Genomic DNA, 17927 nt, shown 5'->3' on the forward strand with positions numbered 1-17927 from the left:
GCTGCACCTGGAGTGGGGCTGTTCTGGAAAGCCACAGCCAGAGGGACACAGAGCACAGTGACAGGGCCACCACCATGCACCTGGCGCTGGGAGAAGGATCGGCTGGAAGACAGCCATCAATCCTGGCATCAAACCCTGGGATCTCCTTGAATGGAAGGCAAATTCCCCACTAGCCTTGGGTAAAAGAACGTGGCCTGCCCAGAAGAGACCCAGTGTCCAGGCTGCCCTCTGTACGCATGGTCCTCTTGCCGTATGTTGGAGGACATTTCCTTCCTCTCAAGCTTCCCTGGGTGTTGGTGGCAGGAAGGATTATGTGCTGCTGGGCTGAGGTAGAGTCCAGGGCAAGGCCTCATCCTTCTGCATGAGAAGGGTCTGGGGGACATGTGGGAGGGAAGGGAGTCCAGGCCAGAGCAGTGATGGAAAACGGCAGGGCCTCACCAGGGAAAAGGTGAAACCGAGAGACGACCTGGTGGGGGAAGGCACAGGCTGGCAGCTCGAATCTGTTAGTGCCCTGCTCGTGTGCACATTCCCTCGTGCCTGGAAAAGCTCCCCCAAGTATTGATTTAGGGTCATAAAAACATTTTGGTGCGTAGCAAGTGTGCAAACATGGACTCTATGGATCACTTTTTTAAACATTTCAAGTGCCCAGGTCGGGGTGCCCACCGGGTGCAGCAGCATATGCTGGCGCGGGGCCGTACCTGCGCTGGTCAGCTGGCCCCGCAGGCGCCGGATCTCCATCATGGCTTTGTACCGCAGCCCGTTGGCTTCGCAAAACTGGGGTGTGCAGCCAGCATACTCACAGGCTCCCACGGCACCTAGGGGACGAAGAGGGGGCATGCTCTCTCTCTGATCCATCCCATGCCTGGGTGACCCCCCCACCACCCTCCACCAGGCAGGGCACTAACCCAGCAGCACCATGAGGTCGCCGAGCTTCAGAGAAGCCCCCTGCCCTGCCCAGGTCCTCTTCATCTGGGCCACCCAGGCCCGCTTGCTCTTCAGCCTGGCGAGCTCCTCGTCACTGGCTGCTGGTCTGCAAACACACACATACTGTCCGGGCTGGGTTCCCTGCTGCACTCAGGACCTCAGCGGGGGGAACTCTTTTATTCATCAGGACAGGCTCAGAGGCCTTGTGGAGTCACCAATGAATGTAATTAAGGTATCAAGGTCCAGCTCAAAATTCACCATTGGCAGCCACCACTGCACCGTTGCTTTTTTTCTTTTTTTTGAGATAGAGTCTCACTCTGTCGCCCAGGCTGGAGTGCAGTGGCCCGATCTCGGCTCACTGCAAGTTCTGCCTTCCAGGTTCACACCATTCTCCTGCCTCAGCCTCCCGAGTAGCTGGGACTACAGGCGCCCGCCACCACGCCTGGCTAATTTTTTGTACTTTTTTTTAGTAGAGACAGGGTTTCACCGTGTTAGCCAGGATGGTCTCGATCTCCTGACCTCATGATCCACCCATCTCGGCCTCCCAGAGTGCTGGGATTACAGGCGTGAGCCATCGTTCCCGGCCACTGCACCATTTTTAAGTAAAAAAAAACTCTGCAAACTGCTTAAATAGCCACCAAGGTGGACTGGATAAATGAATGATGCCAGTAGCTTCCAAACCTGAAAATAATACTAACACTTACATATGTGTCAGGCACGGCTCAAAGAGCTTTGCTTGTGTTAACTCATTTAATTCTACCAACAATCCAATTATCATCATCATCATTATCCCCATTTTCCAGATGGAGAAAATGAAGCTCAGAGTGGTACAGTCACTTGCCTAAGGCCACACAGCTCAGAATGGCAGAGGGAGATTTGAACCAGACCTGAGCTCTCAGTCACCATGCTATAGAGCCTTGACACCAGCATTGCGCAGGCAGTCTTAGAGATGCTGGGACCAGGAGATGCTGATCAGGGGATCTGGGCAGAGGCCAAGACACCTCGGTTTTCAAGACCTTACATGTGACAGTTAATTTTGTGTCCACTTAACTGAGCAAAGGGATGTCCAGATAGCTGGTTAAGCTCTATTTCTGGGTGTGTCTTTGAATTGGTGACCGGCGTAAAGCTACTGCCCTCCCCAGTGTGGGTGGGGGCCGCATCCGATCCACTGAGGGCCCAAGTAGGCAGAGGAGGTGTGACTTCGGGCTCTGCTGACTGTGTGAGCTGGGTCTTCCCTGCCCTTGACGCTCCTGGTTCCTGCGCCTTCAGACCCCGACTGAAACGGACACCACTTTTTGTTTCTCCAGAGAACCCTATTATTCTCCCCAAGGGATTCTGATGAATAGCTGGGATTAGAGGTGTCCACCACCACGCCTGGTTTTTTATTTTTAGTAGAGACGGGGTTTCACCGTGTTGGCCAGGCTGGTCTCAAACTCCTGACCTCTTGAGTAATCTGCCTGCCTCGGCATCCCAAGTGCTGGGATTACAGGCGTGAGCCACCATGCCTGGCTAAAGCTGCTTTTGAAGTTCAGATGCACTGACCCTGAAAAGATACAGGATGCAGAAAAGGCAAGTTGCATGACCATCTGATTTCATTTCCTCAAAGTAAATCTCTGTCCGTGCAGAGCACAGGGAAAGGTCTGGAACTGCACTGGCCAATATGGTGGCCACTAGCCACATGTGGCTGTTTAAATTTAAACTACTAAAAATAAGTAAGGTTTTAAGTCAGTTTGTTGCCGTAATTGCCACATTTCACAGGCTCAGACCACGTGCGGTTAGTGGCTGCAGTATGGAATGGCCCACGCAGTGACGTGGCCTAAAGTTAAGTTCCTGGTTAGGGTGGGTGAGACTGGGGAGGGGAGGTGGAGGAGGATAAACAAAGAAAAACCATCCAAATATCAAAAGATTCCCCAGTGTCCACCTAACTGCCTTCCCAACTAGTGTCTGCTCTGTCATCTGACAAGATGGTCCAAACACAGGCAGACTGACCCTCAGGGAAGCAAGCAGCGGGCTTTGCACAAGATGCAGAGGCTCACAGAGTCAATGAAGTGACATCGTGGGCCTGCCTGCTCCATTCACAGTTGACGAGACCTGGTGGCAGCAGAAGCCTGGCTCACAGCTGAGGCAGAGATGGTCACAACTGATGGCGTGAAAGGCTGTTTCAGGAGGAATGATGTGAACACTGAAGACTTACGAAGTCCTTGAGAAACTCAAGTTGCTTCCAGAAATTTCTGCAGAAATGACCCCTTTTATCATCAAGCTGCCAAAGGCAGATCTATGCCACAGGATGCCAGGAAATCATTAAATAATTGTTCATTCTAAGAATCAGCATGTAGTCATGATCTGTAAGTAAATTTTGTTAAATACACAATGCACTAAACACACTTTCAACATACTTTCACAGTCTTAGTGTCACTTTTCTTTTTCTTTTTTTAGAGAAGGGTCTCACTGTTGCCCAGGCTGGAATACAGTGGTGCGATCTCAGCTCACCACAACCCTCTACACCTCCTGGGTTCAAATGATTCTCATGCCTCAGCCTCCCAAGTAGCTGGGATTATAGGCATGCGCCACCACGCCTGGCTAATTTTTGTATTTTTTTATACAGTCGGGGTTTTACCATGTCCAGGCTAGTCTCAAACTCCTGACCTCAAGTCTCAGCCTCCCAAAGTGCTGGGATTACAGGCGTCAGCCACCGCGCCTGGCCTTAGTGGCACTTTTCAAGGGTATTGCCTTTCCCTATTTTGGTCTGTGTTTTAAGTGGTTTCACTCAAAGTGTCCTTTTTCCGGAATCTATGGCCCTCTGATGATCAGGGGGACCCCCCCACCTCCTAGTCTGTTTCATGCGATGTATAAGGGGCGGCAGGCAGGGACCAACACGGCCACTGCAGAGATCAGAATACAGAAGGGCTCAGAGAGAATGAGGGTCTTGCAGGAGGCCACCCAACAAGCCGGTGATTCCCTAGGAAGCCGGGGTGCAGGTCGGCTCTCAGATTGGAGCCCCTGTCAGGACTGAGCTTGGCCCTGAGTACCCAGCTGCTAACCTCGCACCTGTCCAGCTCCTCAAACAGCTCCCGCACCGTCATGCTGGCCACAATGGTGATGGCATAGGGCAGGCAGCCGTGTTGCCGGCTCAGAGCCAGCATCTTGGCGTAGCGGGGTGCCACGGGGAACGTGGCCATGGTCCGGCCCAGCGCAGTGATGGGGCAGCTCAGCCGGTTCTTCTGCAGTTGCTTCACCCTGGAGATGGAGGTGGTGGTGGCAGTGCTCTGAGAGGAGCTCTGGAGCCAGAGCTGGGAGGCCTCACGCTTGAGGCAGCTCAGGCCCAGCAAAGGGGAGAGAGGGCCCCGAACAGGACAGGAACTGAGTCCTGCATCTCTTGGCCCTACCTTTCTGCTTTCTGGGGCGGTTGCAGGGCACCCAGTGCGATCAACAGCTCCTCGGCGGCAAGAAGGGCCTCCACGGAGGGGGGCGTCGGGAAGGGGAAGTTGATGACCTGGGACACGAGACACGAGGAGACACGGCAGGGACACGGTGAATGCCAAGAAGCAAGTCCGGTGCTCCTGCTCCATCTGTGGCAGGCACTCCCTCCACCCGCTCTCTCCGGGTTCAGCTCATGCCAGTGGGGACACACGGGGCTGGGGCACCCTCAAAGGCCAGGTCCCAATGGAACCCCAAAGCCTCCTTCACTCACTCACATCATCCATTCACTCAAAAACACATCCCAAGCACTGGCTAGGCACTGAGGGCTGTGCTTTGACCCCACTGGGTGCTTTTTTCGGTTTTTGTTTTTAAACATACTGTTACACTCATGAGGACTTAGCGTCATTTGACCAGGAGGGGCCACAGGTAGTCAGTGAGGCATAATATGAATAAATTGGCCCGGTGCGGTGGCTCACGCCTGTAATCCCAGCACTTTGGGAGGCTGAGGCGGGCAGATCACCTGAGGTCAGGAGTTCGAGACCAGCCTGACCAATATGGTGAAACCCCCATCTCTACTAAAAAGACAAAAATTAGCCGGGCGTGGTGGCGCTCACCTGTAGTCCCAGCTACTTGGGAGGCTGAGATGGGAGAATCACTTGAACCTGAGAGGCGGGGGTTTCAGTGAGCTGAGATCATGCCACTGCATTCCAGCCTGGGTGACAGAGTGAGACTCCCTCTCAAAAATAATAATAATAATAATGTGAATAAATTTATCACAATAGCCAAAAGACGGAAGCGACCCACGCGTCTCTCAATGGAGGAGTGGAGGAACAAAACGCAGTCCATCCACAAAATGGACTATGATTCAGCCACGAAAAGGAATGAAGCAGCGACACGCGCTACACCACGGATGGACCTTGAGAACATCACACTCAGGGAAAGACGCCAGGCCCAAAGGCCACATGTTGCAGGATTCCATCTGCATGAAATGTCCCAAACTGGCAAATCCATAGAGAGGAGTGGGCGCAGGGGCCAGGGAGCTGGGAGGTGGTGACAGATGAAGGCGACATGCTTTCTTTCTGTCTGGGGTGATGAAAATGGCCATGGTGGTGTTTGCACAACTTTGTGAACACACTGGAAACTACTGACCCGCACACTTTCAACGGGTGACTGTGTGGTGCGCCAACTCTATCTCAATAAAGCTAGAGGCGGGGCGGTGAGCCTACAGCAGGCACACAGGTAGGGCGGGAACACTAGGAACCCAGGACTGGGGGAAGGCAGGTGGGGACCTGCTCTGGAGCTGACTCAAGAGCCAGGGGAAGCCACTGCAGAGTTTCTACAGAGGGGACTTGATGTCATTGTGGGAGGCACTCCAGACAGTGCTCCCAGCCACACTGAGCTCCCAGCCCAGCCCTGACACATTTTATCCATGTGACCCACAATCAGGCCTGTCTCTGTGCCTCAGGCTCCTCATCTGGAAAATGGGGCGATAACACTAGCAACTCCCTCCTAGAGTGGCTGGGAGGATAACCTGAGGTCACACATACAGAGCGCCCAGCACGTACTTGGCATCTATGATGTTTTTCTTTTTCTTTTATTCTTGTTTTTTTGAGATGGAGTCTTGCTATGTAGTCCAGGCTGGAGTGCAATGGCACGGCCTCGGCTCACTGCAACTGCTGCCTCTCGGGTTCAAGCAATTCTCCTGCCTCAGCCTCCCAAGTAGCTGGGACTACAGGTGCCCACCACCTGTAGTGTCTAATTTTTGTATTTTTAGTAGAGACGGGGTTTCACCATATTGGCCAGGCTGGTCTCGAATTCCTGATGTTGTGATCTGCCCGCCTCGGCCTCCCAAAGTGCTGTGAGCTACCGCACCCAGCCCTTTTTTTTTTTTTGAGACAGAGTCTTGCTCTGTCTCCCAGTCTGGAGTGCAATGGCATGATCTTGGCTCATTGCAACCTCTGCCTCCCAGGCTCAAGTGATTCTCCTGCCTCAGCCTCCCAAGTAGCTGGGATTATAGGCGCCTGTCACCATGCCTGGCTTCTTTTTTTTTTTTTGAGACGGAGTCTTGCCCTGTCGCCCAGGCTGGAGTGCAATGGTGCAATCTAAGTGCACTGCAACCTCTGCCTCCTGGGTTCAAGTGATTATCCTGCCTCAGCCTCCTGAGTAGCTGGGATTACAGGTGTGTGCCACCACACCCAGCTAATTTTTTATATCTTTACTACAGACAGGGTTTCACTATGTTGGCCAGGCTGGTCCTGAACTTCTGACTTCGTGATCCACCTGCCTCGGCCTTCCAAAGTGCTGGGATTACAGGCGTAAGCCACCGTGCCCAGCCTCCCTGGCTAATATTTTTTTTAATTTATTTTTAGTAGAGATGGGGTTTCACCATGTTGGCCAGGCTGGTCTCGAATTCCTGACCTCAAGTAATTCACCTGCCTCGGCCTCCCAAAGTGCTGGGATTACAGGTGTGAGCTACCATGCCCAGCCAGCACCCATGATTTTTATTAGGTGAAAAAAGCCCAAAGCAGCCTGTAAAATATCACATAATATTCAGACAACCACAATAATAAAGTACAGGATGTTATGTGTTTGGAAACATAACTGGGACACAGGTCACAAATAGTGGACAGTGGGACAGGCTTCACCTTCTCCCTGGTGATCTCAAGTATCTAAAGTTTTTATAATTTTGAACATATTAACATCCAGACAAATCAGTGAGCACAGATGTTTAAAAGGGTTCTATTGCTTATTAGATGTGTGACCCTGGACAAAAACCTTCACTTCCCTGCCTCTGTTTCCTCATCAGTTAAATGGTGATCTGAATGCCCACAGGACAGCACGCAGCGTGGCACGGGGCACTGCCTGGCTCAGCCTGCCCTGGAGCAGGGAGGGGGAGGTGACCCTAGAGGGATCCCCCTCCACTGGAGGACTGCGTCGGAGAAGGCTGCAGCCAGGAAGAGCCTGCCCTGGAGCAGGGAGAGGGGAGGTGACCCTAGAGGGACCCCCTCCACTGGAGGACTGCGTCGGAGAAGGCTGCAGCCAGGAAGAGCCAGCAGCACGTTCTGCACGCCCCACGGACAGATGGTCCACAAACAGCGCGCAGGACCCTGCTGCCTCTACTCCAGGCAGCCATCCCCTGGGTGCCCACGGGGGACACAGCATTAGGGAGGCAACGGTGACAGGAGTCCAAAAGCCCTGGGAGCACCTGCTGATGCACTGTCGTGTAAGCGGCTGCCACAGGCCAGACACCAGCAGGCCCAGCTCTGGGCTCCCCGCCTCAGGGAAAGGGAGGTGGCCCACTGGGGTGGCTCAGAGCGGGACTGGGGGCAGCAACTGACCTTTTCAATGTTGAGAGCCTTCATTTGAAGGATTAAGTCTTCAACAGGCCTCCGGGTGATTTCAGGAGGAGGAAACTGCTCGAAGTCACCAAAAACCGCAGATGAATACAGCCTGGGCAGAGAGAAACCGGGACAACACACACAAAACTCACACCAAAAACCACAAATGAATACAGCCTGGGCAGAGAGAAACCAGGACAACAAATGCAAAACTCACACCAAAAACCACAGATGAATACAGCCTGGGCAGAGAGAAACCAGGACAACAAACGCAAAACTCAGCCACGGCCACTGAGACTGGATCCCGACCTGACACCAGGCACGGTGCTTCACCTCTTCCTGCCTCGTTCTCCTCACCTGTGAAATGCAGCTCAAATTGCTGCTGCCTTGTAGGGATTTGGTGAAAATTAACTAGATATTATTCCACGGGCTGGGTGTGGTGGCCCACGCCTGTAAGCCCAGCCCTTTGGAAGGCTGGGGCGGATGGATCACTTGAGGTTAGGAGTTCGAGACCAGCCTGGCCAACATGGGGAAACCCCATCTCTACTAAAAATACAAAAATTAGCCAGGCACGGTGGCGTGCACCTGTAGTCCCAGCTACTCGGCAGGCTGAGGCAGGAGAATCACTTAAACCCAGGAGGCGAAGGTTGCGGTGAGCCAGATGGCACCACTGTACTCCAGCCTGGGCAATAGAGCGAGACCCCATCTCAAAACCAAAAGAAAAGGTATTATTCCTTGTAGAGTACTTAAAACAGGGGATGGTGCATAGCACTCTACACTTTAACAACAGTTACTTCTGCCGGGCACGGTGGCTCAAGCCTGTAATCCCAGCACTTTGGGAGGCCGAGACGGGCGGATCACGAGGTCAGGAGATCGAGACCATTCTGGCTAACACAGTGAAACCCCGTCTCTACTAAAAATACAAAAACTTAGCCGGGCGAGGTGGCAGGCGCCTGTAGTCCCAGCTACTCGGGAGGCTGAGGTAGAAGAATGGCGTGAACCCGGGAGGCGGAGCTTGCAGTGAGCTGAGATCCGGCCACTGCACTCCAGCCTGGGTGACAGAGCGAGAGTCCGTCTCAAAAAAAAAAAAAAAAAAAAAAAAAAAAAAAACAGTTACTTCTTACTGGTTTTCTTTGTAAATTTTCTAAATTTTCTACTTTTGTAATTAATATGTAGCCCTGACAAAAGGAACAGCCATAAAGCTATTTATTACATACATGCACACACATACACACAATTACAGCACATGGATTAGGAGAAAATATTTGTCAATGACACATCTGACTAGGATCTAATATCCAGGTTACATAAAGAATTTTTTTTTTTTTTTTTTGAGACAAAGTCTCACTCTGTCACCCAAGCTGGAGTGCAGGGGCGTGATCTCGGCTCACTGCAACCTCTGCCTCCCAGGTTCAAGTGATTCTCTTGCCTCAGCCTCCCAAGTAGCTGGGATTACAAGTGCATACCACCATGCCCAGTTAATTTTTGTATTTTTAGTAGAGACAGTGTTTCACTATGTTGGCCAGGCTGGTCTTGAACTCCTGACCTTGTGATCTGCCCGTCTTGGCCTCCCAAAGTGCTAGGATTACAGGCACGTGAGCCATAGTGCCTGGCCTAAAGAACTCTTACAGATCAACAATAAAAGGACAAATAACCTAATTAAAAAATGAGTGAAAGATCTGAATAGGCAGTTACCTAGGAAAATGCATGAAGGGCCAGTAAGCATATGAAAAGAGGCCATCATTAGGGAAACAAACCAAAGCCACAGTGTGATACCACTTCACACCCACTTCAAATATACTGAAGCTTTCATATAAAAAAAGTGGGGGTGGGGTAGGTAGGGGCACATATTCTCAGGACCTCGGCAGGGCTGTGTGACAGGACATAGTCACACATTAAAACAAAACAAAACAAAAAAAACACCTGAAGCCAGGCACAGTGCCACGTGCCTCTACTCCCAGCTACGTGGGAGGCTGAGGCGGGAAGACTGCTTGAGCCCAGAAAGCAGAGGCTGCAGTGAGCTATACTTATGCCACTGAACTCCAGCCTGAGCAACAGAGCGAGACCTTGTCTCTCAGAAAAAACCCCAGCAAAACAAAAATATTAAAAATAAGTGTTGGTGCTGGCCAGGTGCGGTGGTTCATGCCTATAATCCCAGCACTTTGGGAGGCCGAGGCAGGTGTTCGAGACCAACCCGGCCAACATGGTGAAACCCTGTCTCTACCAAAAATCTAAAAATTGGCCGGGCACCATGGCTCACGCCCGTAATCCCAGCACTTTGGGAGGCTGAGGCAGGTGGATCACCTGAGGTCAGGAGTTCGAGACCAGGCTGGCCAACATGGTGAAATCCCATTTCTACTAAAAATACAAAAATTAGCTGGGCGTGGTGGTGGGCACCTGTAATCTCAGCTACTTGGGAGGCTGGGGAAGGAGAATTGCTGGAACCCCAGAGGGGGAGGTTGCAGTGAGCTGAGATTGAGCCATTGCACTCTAGTCCAGGCTGACAACAGCGAGACTCAGTCTCAAAAACAAAACAAACAAACAAACCAAAAACTTATATGGACATGGTGATGCATGCCTATCATTCCAGCTACTTGGGAGGCTGAGGCAGGAGAACTGCTTGAATCCGGGAGGCGGAGGTTGCAGTCAGTTGAGATTGCACCACTGCGCTCCAGCCTGGGTGACAGAGCGAGACTCCATCTCAAAAAAAAAATAAAAAAGTGTTGGTGAGGATGTGAAGAAACTGAAACCCTCATTCACTGCTGGTAGGCATGTAAAATGGGGCAGCTGCTGTGGAAAACAGTTTGATGGTTCCTCGGTAAGTTAAACCCAGAGTTACCATACGGCACAGCGGTTCTCTTAGGTTCCACTGCAAGAGCAATGAAAACAGAGTCAGGCAAATCCTTGTACCTGAGTGTTCAGAGCAGCACTATCCACAATAGCCACGAGGTGAAAACAACCAAACGTCCACCAGCTGATGAACTGACAAACAAAGCTTGGCACATCCATATGGTGTGATATCATTCAGCCACAGCCAGGAGCGGGGTGCTGACACCAGCCACCCGGGGTGAGCCTCAAAAACTTACCGTGCTGAGCGGCAGAGGCCAGACACGAGGGGCGACACCTTGTATGACTTTATTGCATTTATGTGAACTGTCCACAACAGGCACATCCCTAGAGACAAACACTAGCGGACTGCTGCTTGCCACAGGGTGGGGCGGGGAAGAATGGGGGTGACCGCAACGGCCACGGGGTTTCTTTTTGGGTTGATGGGAAGTTCTGACATTGATTGTGGTGATGGTTGCAGAACTCTGTGACTGTCCTAAAAACTCCTGGATTGTACGCTCTGAAATTATGCACTTTATGGTATGTGAATTATATCCTGATCAAGCTGTTAACAAAACAAACAGCACTCAAGAGCTGGCCCTGACCTCAGTAGCAGAATAAAGAAACAGTGGGCTGGGCACGGTGGCTCACGCCTGTAATCCCAGCACTTTGGGAGGCCAAGATGGGCGGATCACGAGGTCAGGAGATCGAGACCATCCTGGCTAACACAGTGAAACCCCATCTCTACTAAAAATACAAAAAAAAATAAAAAAATACAAAATTAGCCGGGCGTGGTGGCGGGCACCTGTAGTCCCAGCTACTTGGGAGGCTGAGGCAGGAGAATGGCGTGAACCCGGGAGGTGGAGCTTGCAGTAAGCCGAGATCACGCCACTGCACTCTAGCCTGGGCGACAGAGCAAGACTCCGTCTTGAAAAAAAAAAAAGAAAGAGTGCAAGTAGGCCGGGCGCGGTGGCTCACGTCTGTAATCCCAACACTTTGGGAGGCCGAGGTGGGTGGATCACCTGAGGTCAGGAGTTTGAGACCACTCTGGCCAACATGCTGAAACCTTGTCTCTACTAAAAATACAAAAATTTAAATAAATAAATAAAATTAAAATACAAAAATTAGCTGGGAGTGGTGGTGGGCACCTATAGTCCCAGCTACTCAGGAGGCGGAGGCAGGAGAATTGCTTGAATCTAGGAGGTGGAGGTTGCAGTGAGCCGAGATCGCGCCATTGCACTCCAGTCTGGGTGACAAGAGTGAAACTTCATCTCAAAAAAAAAAAAAAAAAAAAAAGAAAGAAATACTGAAAGCCAGCAAAAGGGCTGGGGAGCACCCCAAAGTCACAGGGGCCCGGCAGGACACGGGACGCACTACAGATGGAGGTGGGGTCAGTGTCCTTCCCTTGTTCCTCAGTGGCTATTGCAAGGCGGCGCCAACGTCCCTGAGGAGGAGCCTGGGTAACCCACCTGTAGCAGTGGCCGGGCTCTGTCCGTCCTGCTCTGCCTGCTCGCTGGTCAGCTGATGCCTGGGAGACCCAGGTGACGCGGAAGGAGGACACGCCGGTGACGCGGTCGTAGTAACGCTTCTTGACCTTCCCACAGTCCACCACGTACTTGATGCCAGGGATTGTAAGAGACGTCTCGGCAACGTTGGTGGCCACAACACACAACCGAGTCCCCTCCGGTGGAGGCTTAAAGACCTAGGATTCGGGGAGGGGATGGCAGGAAAACACCAGAATCAGGAACGAAATCGTAGAATGGAGGTCCAAGGACAGAGCCAGCCAGGCTGGTGTGCTGGAGAGGTAGCAAGGACAAGCCACCCCATCTGGGACCCAGTGCCTTGCAGGACTGTTCCCTGTTCTCCAAAACTACCTCAATATTCCTCAAAACTCTGGGGATGCTGGTCAAACAGCAGATGGAGAGGACCAAGGGCTTGACTAACCTCACTGCAATGTCCTTAAAAGTGCCCCAAAAGCTGGGCACCGGCCCAGCACGGTTACCTGTGCTTGCTTCTCTGGGGCCAGCAGAGAGTACAGCGGGAGCACGTGGAGTGGGAGGGAGGCGTCCGGCTGCTCACCTGGAGGGAAAGCAGAGGTTACTGGCAACCGGGCCGGGACAGATGCCCACAGGCAGGAGCCAGCCACAGCTGCCCTGCACCCGTAGGCTGCTCCACCAGAACTCCTTTCTTTGCCCTGCTGAGGAGGCTCCCCTTGGGACCAGCCAGGCCAAACCTGGGGGGACTGCTGAGAGGTTCCCAGGGGCTCTCTGGTCTCTACTGCCCTGAGTCGGATCTGAACCCCTGCTGTGCTGCACAATCTCCTCCTCCAAACCCCTGGCATGGATCCTGGGGGCCTGACTCTGCTCCTCGTGTCCTGGCAGCACTGTGGTAGGCTCAGGCTGAGCCAGTACTGGGGTACCCTCTGCTGCCCCACTCAGCCCCTGGCTGACAGCAGGGCACTGGGTCCATCTACATTCGGGGGCTCCTGCGAGCACACGGAGCGGGGCAACACCCCTGGGCCCTGGAGACCCGCACCTGTCAGCAAAGGGGTTGGCAGCCCCATTACATCCAGCACGGCAAATGTTCCAGGCCTCCTCGTGCCTGGCACTTTCAAAGAACTCAGGAAGCATCGAGGACAAAGCTGCTAGAACCCCGGCCCCCAGGGGGCCACAAGGGCTCTGGGCACAGCCTCAGGGCAGAGCTAATGCACGTGAGCAGGAAGCGGGGCTAGGAACACACCTCCATCTTGCCCGCCATCCCCCAAGTCCAGATCGAGGTCGGAGTCCAGGGCCCCCTCTTCCTCGTCCACTTCCGCCTCCCTGTCCTCATCGCCTTCGCCTGCCGGCAACACTGAGTAATGATCCAAGTTGATCTGGGGCAGCACCTACGGCGAACACATAGACACCCGGGTTGCAGGGACCCTGGGTGTGAGGATGAGGCATGTGCAGGAAGACAGGTGCCCTCATGTGGAAGCCCCAGTCCACACCCACGGGCCGTGTGACCCGGGGCAGGCCACATAACTATCTCTTCCTGTCTGAGTGTCCCCACCTAAACAATGGGGACTATCACAGACCTTGTCTCTCAGGCTGGTGGGAGGGTTGTGTGAACACATGTGAAGAACTTGGATCACTGCCTGACACATCAGTAGTGCAACAGGCAAGTTGGAGACGGCTGAGCGTTTACGCTACTGTCACGGACCGCAAGACCCACGGTGCCTTCATGCAGAGGCTAGAGGAAAGCACCTCCCAGCCCAGCCATCCCAGAGTAGCTGGGAGTACAGGCGCATATCACCATGCCTGGCTAATTTTGTATTTTTAGTAGAGACGGGGTTTCGCCATGTTGGTCAAGCTAGACTTGAACTCCTGACCTCAGGTGATCCACCTGCCTCAGTCTCCCAAAGTGCTGGGATTACAGGCATAGCCACCACGCCTGGCCTTCTTTTCCTTTTCAGAGACAGAGTCTCACTCTGTTGCCCAGGCTGGAGTGCAGTGGGGCCATCACGGCTCACTGCAGCCTTGACCTCCTGGGCTCAGATGGTTCTCCCACCTCAGCCTCTGAGCAGCTGGGCCCACAGGCATGTGCCACCACACTGGATTAATTTTAAAAATTTTTTGTAGAGACAGGGTCTCACCATGTTGCCCAGGCTGGTCTCAAACTCTAGGCCTTAAACGATCCTCCCACCTTGGCCTCCCAAAGTGCTGGAATTACAGGCATGAGCCACTGCGCCCGACCAGGAACTGGATTTTTAATTTCATTTTATTCCAATTACACTTAAACCTAAGCAGCCACATGGTGCTGGTGGCTGCTATCCTGGACAACGCAGCCTTACTCTCCAGGAGTCCCTGCCAGCCCCCCACGTACCTCGGTCCGCGCCTTCTTGGCCCTGGCCCTCGACTTCTTAAACTTCCGCATTTCCTGCGCTGAGTCTTTCTGATCATCGTCCTTTTCTGGAAAAGGGGCAGGTTGGAGAGAAAGGCGTGTGTGGCACGCATGGTCGCTAGCACACTGCTCTTTGTTGTTCAAGGCACGGCCATTTATTCGGGGGTGAGGTGGGGGACGGCAAAGGTGCTGACGCTCCCAGAGGGAAGCTCAGAGGCGGGAGCTGCACCCCAGCCAGGGAGCGTGAGGCCAGGCCCAGCTGCTCAGGGCAGAGCGCGGGTCGGGGAGTCCTCTTTACCTTGTGGCCGGGCTCTGGAGGGTGGGAAAGCCTTCCTGAGCCTGCGGCACAGCGCGTGCACCTCAGCCTGCCCCGTCAGGAACACCAGGATGCCGCCTGCGGAAAGAACGGGCCCCTCTGTTATCCATCAGTCACTCACAAACATTTGCTTAGCAATGGGCACCTGCCAGGCCCTGCTCTGAGAGGCGGGGCTCCAGGGATAATGCGGGAGGACAGGGGTACACAGACATAGACGAGCAGGAGGCAGCACCCCCAGACTGAAGGAGCTGTTGCCAGGGAGTTCAACAAACACAGCGACCACACAGCCCAGCAACGCCACTCCCAGGCACAGACCCAAAAGCCCTGAGAAATGTGCTCAAGTGAAAACCTGCACACCACACTTGTGACAGCGCCGTGGCTGCCCTGAGACCCGAGGCTGCAGGAAGGCTCACTGCCCAAGCTTCCGCCTCGCCTCCCGTCAGCCCCAGTCTCCCAGAGAATGGATGGGAGCCCCGAGAGGCTGTAAGCAGAGCAAGGACAGAGCATCATGAAGCAGCGACCTCAGCTTCCTTGAAGGAGGAGTTCAAGCTTGGTGGGAAGCACCCCCACGGCTCCCTGCCTCCCTAACATGAAGAAAGTCAGCCTTGGGCCCGAATTCGGCACACAAGAGTCTCTGATTAGGCTGGGCGCGGTGGCTCACACCTGTAATTCCAGCACTTTGGGAGGCTGAGGCAGGCAGATCACCTGAGGTCAGGAGTTCGAGACCAGCCTGGCCAACATGATGAAACCCCATCTCTACTAAAATACAAAAAATTAGCCGGGCGTGGCAGTGTGCACCTGTAATCTCAACTCCTTGGGAGGCTGAGGCAGGAGAATTGCTTGAACCCAGGAGGTGGAGGTTGCAGTGTGCCAAGATCCGCCACTGCACTCCAGCCTGGGCAACAAAAGTAAAACTCTGTCTCAAAAAAAAGTAGAAGTGATCACTGGCTAGAAGTGATCACAATCTATTCACACAGAAAGGTCACGTCCATTTCCGTAACATGAGGTGAGTAAAGGATCGGGTGTGATGGGGACAAGGCAGAACTGTGAAGGGTATCCGTGATTCTCGAGGGGATGTGCCTGTTCCCCTGCAGTGTCTATGGTCACCTGCCAGCACCGGCCTGGGCTCTGTGGGTTTTTCTGCTTATCAGATGGGGACAGATGGCAAACTCTACCATCTGGTAGCTGCTGAAGCCTCACAGTATTTTGAGTGGAATAAGGCAGGACAGGTGTTGTGAACACTCTGGAGTAAGTGAGGAAGTGAGGCCTAGCAGGGACAAGGGACTTTTCTGAGCCACTCGGAGATGGGCCCTCCCACACTTGTGCCTGCAGCGAGGGTTTAGGAAGGGAGGCTCCTTTCCCCTGACCTGGCCAGGGCCTCACCTGCGGGCAGCATCCGGTGGATCTTGCAAATCTTCCGGAAGCACTCGCCGCTGTAGTCTTCCAGTGGTGTCCGCTTGTTGAAATGCACAGTTACTGGGAACTGCCTGGATTCCACCTGTGGGATGCCCAGAAAGGCGCGGTGGGGGGCGAGCTTTGGCCCAGGGCTGCCTTCCCTTTCCCCATCATTCTGAATCAAGGTTTCCAACACCCTCTCCAAGCTGCTGTCAATCCCCCATGGGACCAAGTGAGGTCTCTCAGGAGGCTCCCGACACCAGGGCGACCTTGTGCCGTCCAAGCTCACGGAGGACCTGGGACCCTGTGTTACCTTGATGACCGGGGGCGGCTTGGCGAAGAGCCGCGGGTTCTGGGTGAAGTCCTCCACCCGCAGCGTGGCCGACATGATGAGCAGCTTGAGTGGCAGGTTCCTCTGTGGGAGGACAGGCTTGGTGACCGCGGCCCCAGTACTACAGGTGGGTCCGAAGCCTGGGAAATCAGCATGAGGGTGCCCTGCTGCCCACCCCGTTTCCAGCCCCCACCCTCTGCCCCTTTCTGGATGCCAAAGGCTCCTTGGAGAAAGTGAGTCAATAGCGGGACCTGCTGCTCCCAGGGCGGTGGCTTGTTCCAGGGTGTCTTTCAGAGTCAGGCTTTGATGGTGGAATATGAGGCAGGTGGGCTGAGACTGGGGCCCACCCAACCTAGCTCCCACCTGACACCAAGATTCACCGGGTGTCTGTTCTGGGGGCTCAGGGAGGAACTGCCTGATTCTCGGAGGTCTGTGGGGGTGGGAGGGAGCTCTCTGGTCCCCAGGCCGCTCAGCAATGCCTGATGGCCTCATGATGAGCTCTGCTTCAAGCCCTTGCTGCCTTTGCTGCTAGGAAACCCCAAACCCAGAAGCTAAGGAGTGGCCAGAGCACCTCTGTGGGAGGCATGGCGCCCAGCACAGGCCCCTCTCTTGCTCCACAGTGACCGTCCCTCTCTGCCCTACCCCCGTGCCTTCCTGACTCCACCTCACGCTCGCTGCTTGGCCACTCTAGACTCCCTAAAGACGCAAACCAAGACCACAGTGAGATACCACTTTCCACCCACAGGGATGTCTAGAATAATAATAATGGAAAATGACAAGTGTTAGCAGGATGTGGAGAAGCTGGAAGCTCTGCCACTGCTGGTGGGGAAGTACCATGGAACTCTGCAGCCACTGTCGGAAATCATTTGCAAATGGTTACAGAGTGACCATGGTCCAGCTTCTTGGGAGGCTGAGGCAAAAGGATTCCTTAAGCCCAGAAGGTTGGGGTTGCAGTGAGCTGCGATTGCACCACTGCGCTGCAGCCTTGGTGACAATGAGACTGTGCCTCAAAAAAACAAAACAAAACAAAAATCACCACCACAAAAAACCGTAAAAGGCACAGGGTTTCTTTTTGTTTTTGTTTTTCAGATGAAGTCTCGCTCTCTCACCCAGGCTGGAGTGCAGTGGCGCGATCTCGGCTCACTGCAAGCTCTACCCGCTGGGATTAAGTGATTCTCCTGCCTCAGCCTCCCGAGTAGCTGGGATTACAGGTGCCCGCCACCAGGCCTAATTTTTTTTTTTTTTTTTTTTTTTTTTTTTGAGACGGAGTCTTGCTCTGTCACCCAGGCTGGAGTGCAGTGGCCGGATCTCAGCTCACTGCAAGCTCCGCCTCCCGGGTTTACGCCATTCTCCTGCCTCAGCCTCCCAAGTAGCTGGGACTACAGGCGCCCGCCACCACGCCCGGCTAGTTTTTTGTATTTTTTAGTAGAGACGGGGTTTCACCGTGTTAGCCAGGATGGTTTCGATCTCCTGACCTCACGATCCGCCCGTCTCGGCC

The 17927-nt window shown here is 53.7% G+C and overlaps 3 protein-coding genes across 10 annotated transcripts in view; 1 reads left to right on the forward strand and 2 right to left on the reverse strand.

Moving 5' to 3' along the window:
• TMEM132B (transmembrane protein 132B) overlaps positions 1-17927 on the forward strand; it is a 1306862-nt gene that overhangs the window by 592076 nt on the left and 696859 nt on the right. The window lies entirely within an intron of this gene.
• The window catches only part of UBC (ubiquitin C), a 187168-nt gene that overhangs the window by 33307 nt on the left and 135934 nt on the right, over positions 1-17927 (reverse strand). The gene's annotated exons all lie outside the window — the stretch shown is intronic.
• DHX37 (DEAH-box helicase 37) overlaps positions 1-17927 on the reverse strand; it is a 45590-nt gene that overhangs the window by 6890 nt on the left and 20773 nt on the right. The window contains exons 9-20 of the mRNA XM_050747882.1: positions 16412-16513; positions 16087-16201; positions 14686-14781; positions 14370-14455; positions 13248-13392; positions 12511-12587; positions 11978-12210; positions 7683-7794; positions 4311-4417; positions 3973-4161; positions 906-1030; positions 699-815 (exon numbers count right to left, since the gene is read on the reverse strand). Of these exons, the coding sequence (XP_050603839.1) occupies positions 699-815; positions 906-1030; positions 3973-4161; positions 4311-4417; positions 7683-7794; positions 11978-12210; positions 12511-12587; positions 13248-13392; positions 14370-14455; positions 14686-14781; positions 16087-16201; positions 16412-16513 (1504 nt within the window). The remainder of the gene's footprint in view (positions 1-698; positions 816-905; positions 1031-3972; positions 4162-4310; positions 4418-7682; positions 7795-11977; positions 12211-12510; positions 12588-13247; positions 13393-14369; positions 14456-14685; positions 14782-16086; positions 16202-16411; positions 16514-17927) is intronic.

Source organism: Macaca thibetana, chromosome 11 (assembly GCF_024542745.1).
Source record: "Macaca thibetana thibetana isolate TM-01 chromosome 11, ASM2454274v1, whole genome shotgun sequence".
In the NCBI taxonomy this organism is placed as follows: Eukaryota; Metazoa; Chordata; class Mammalia; order Primates; family Cercopithecidae; genus Macaca; species Macaca thibetana.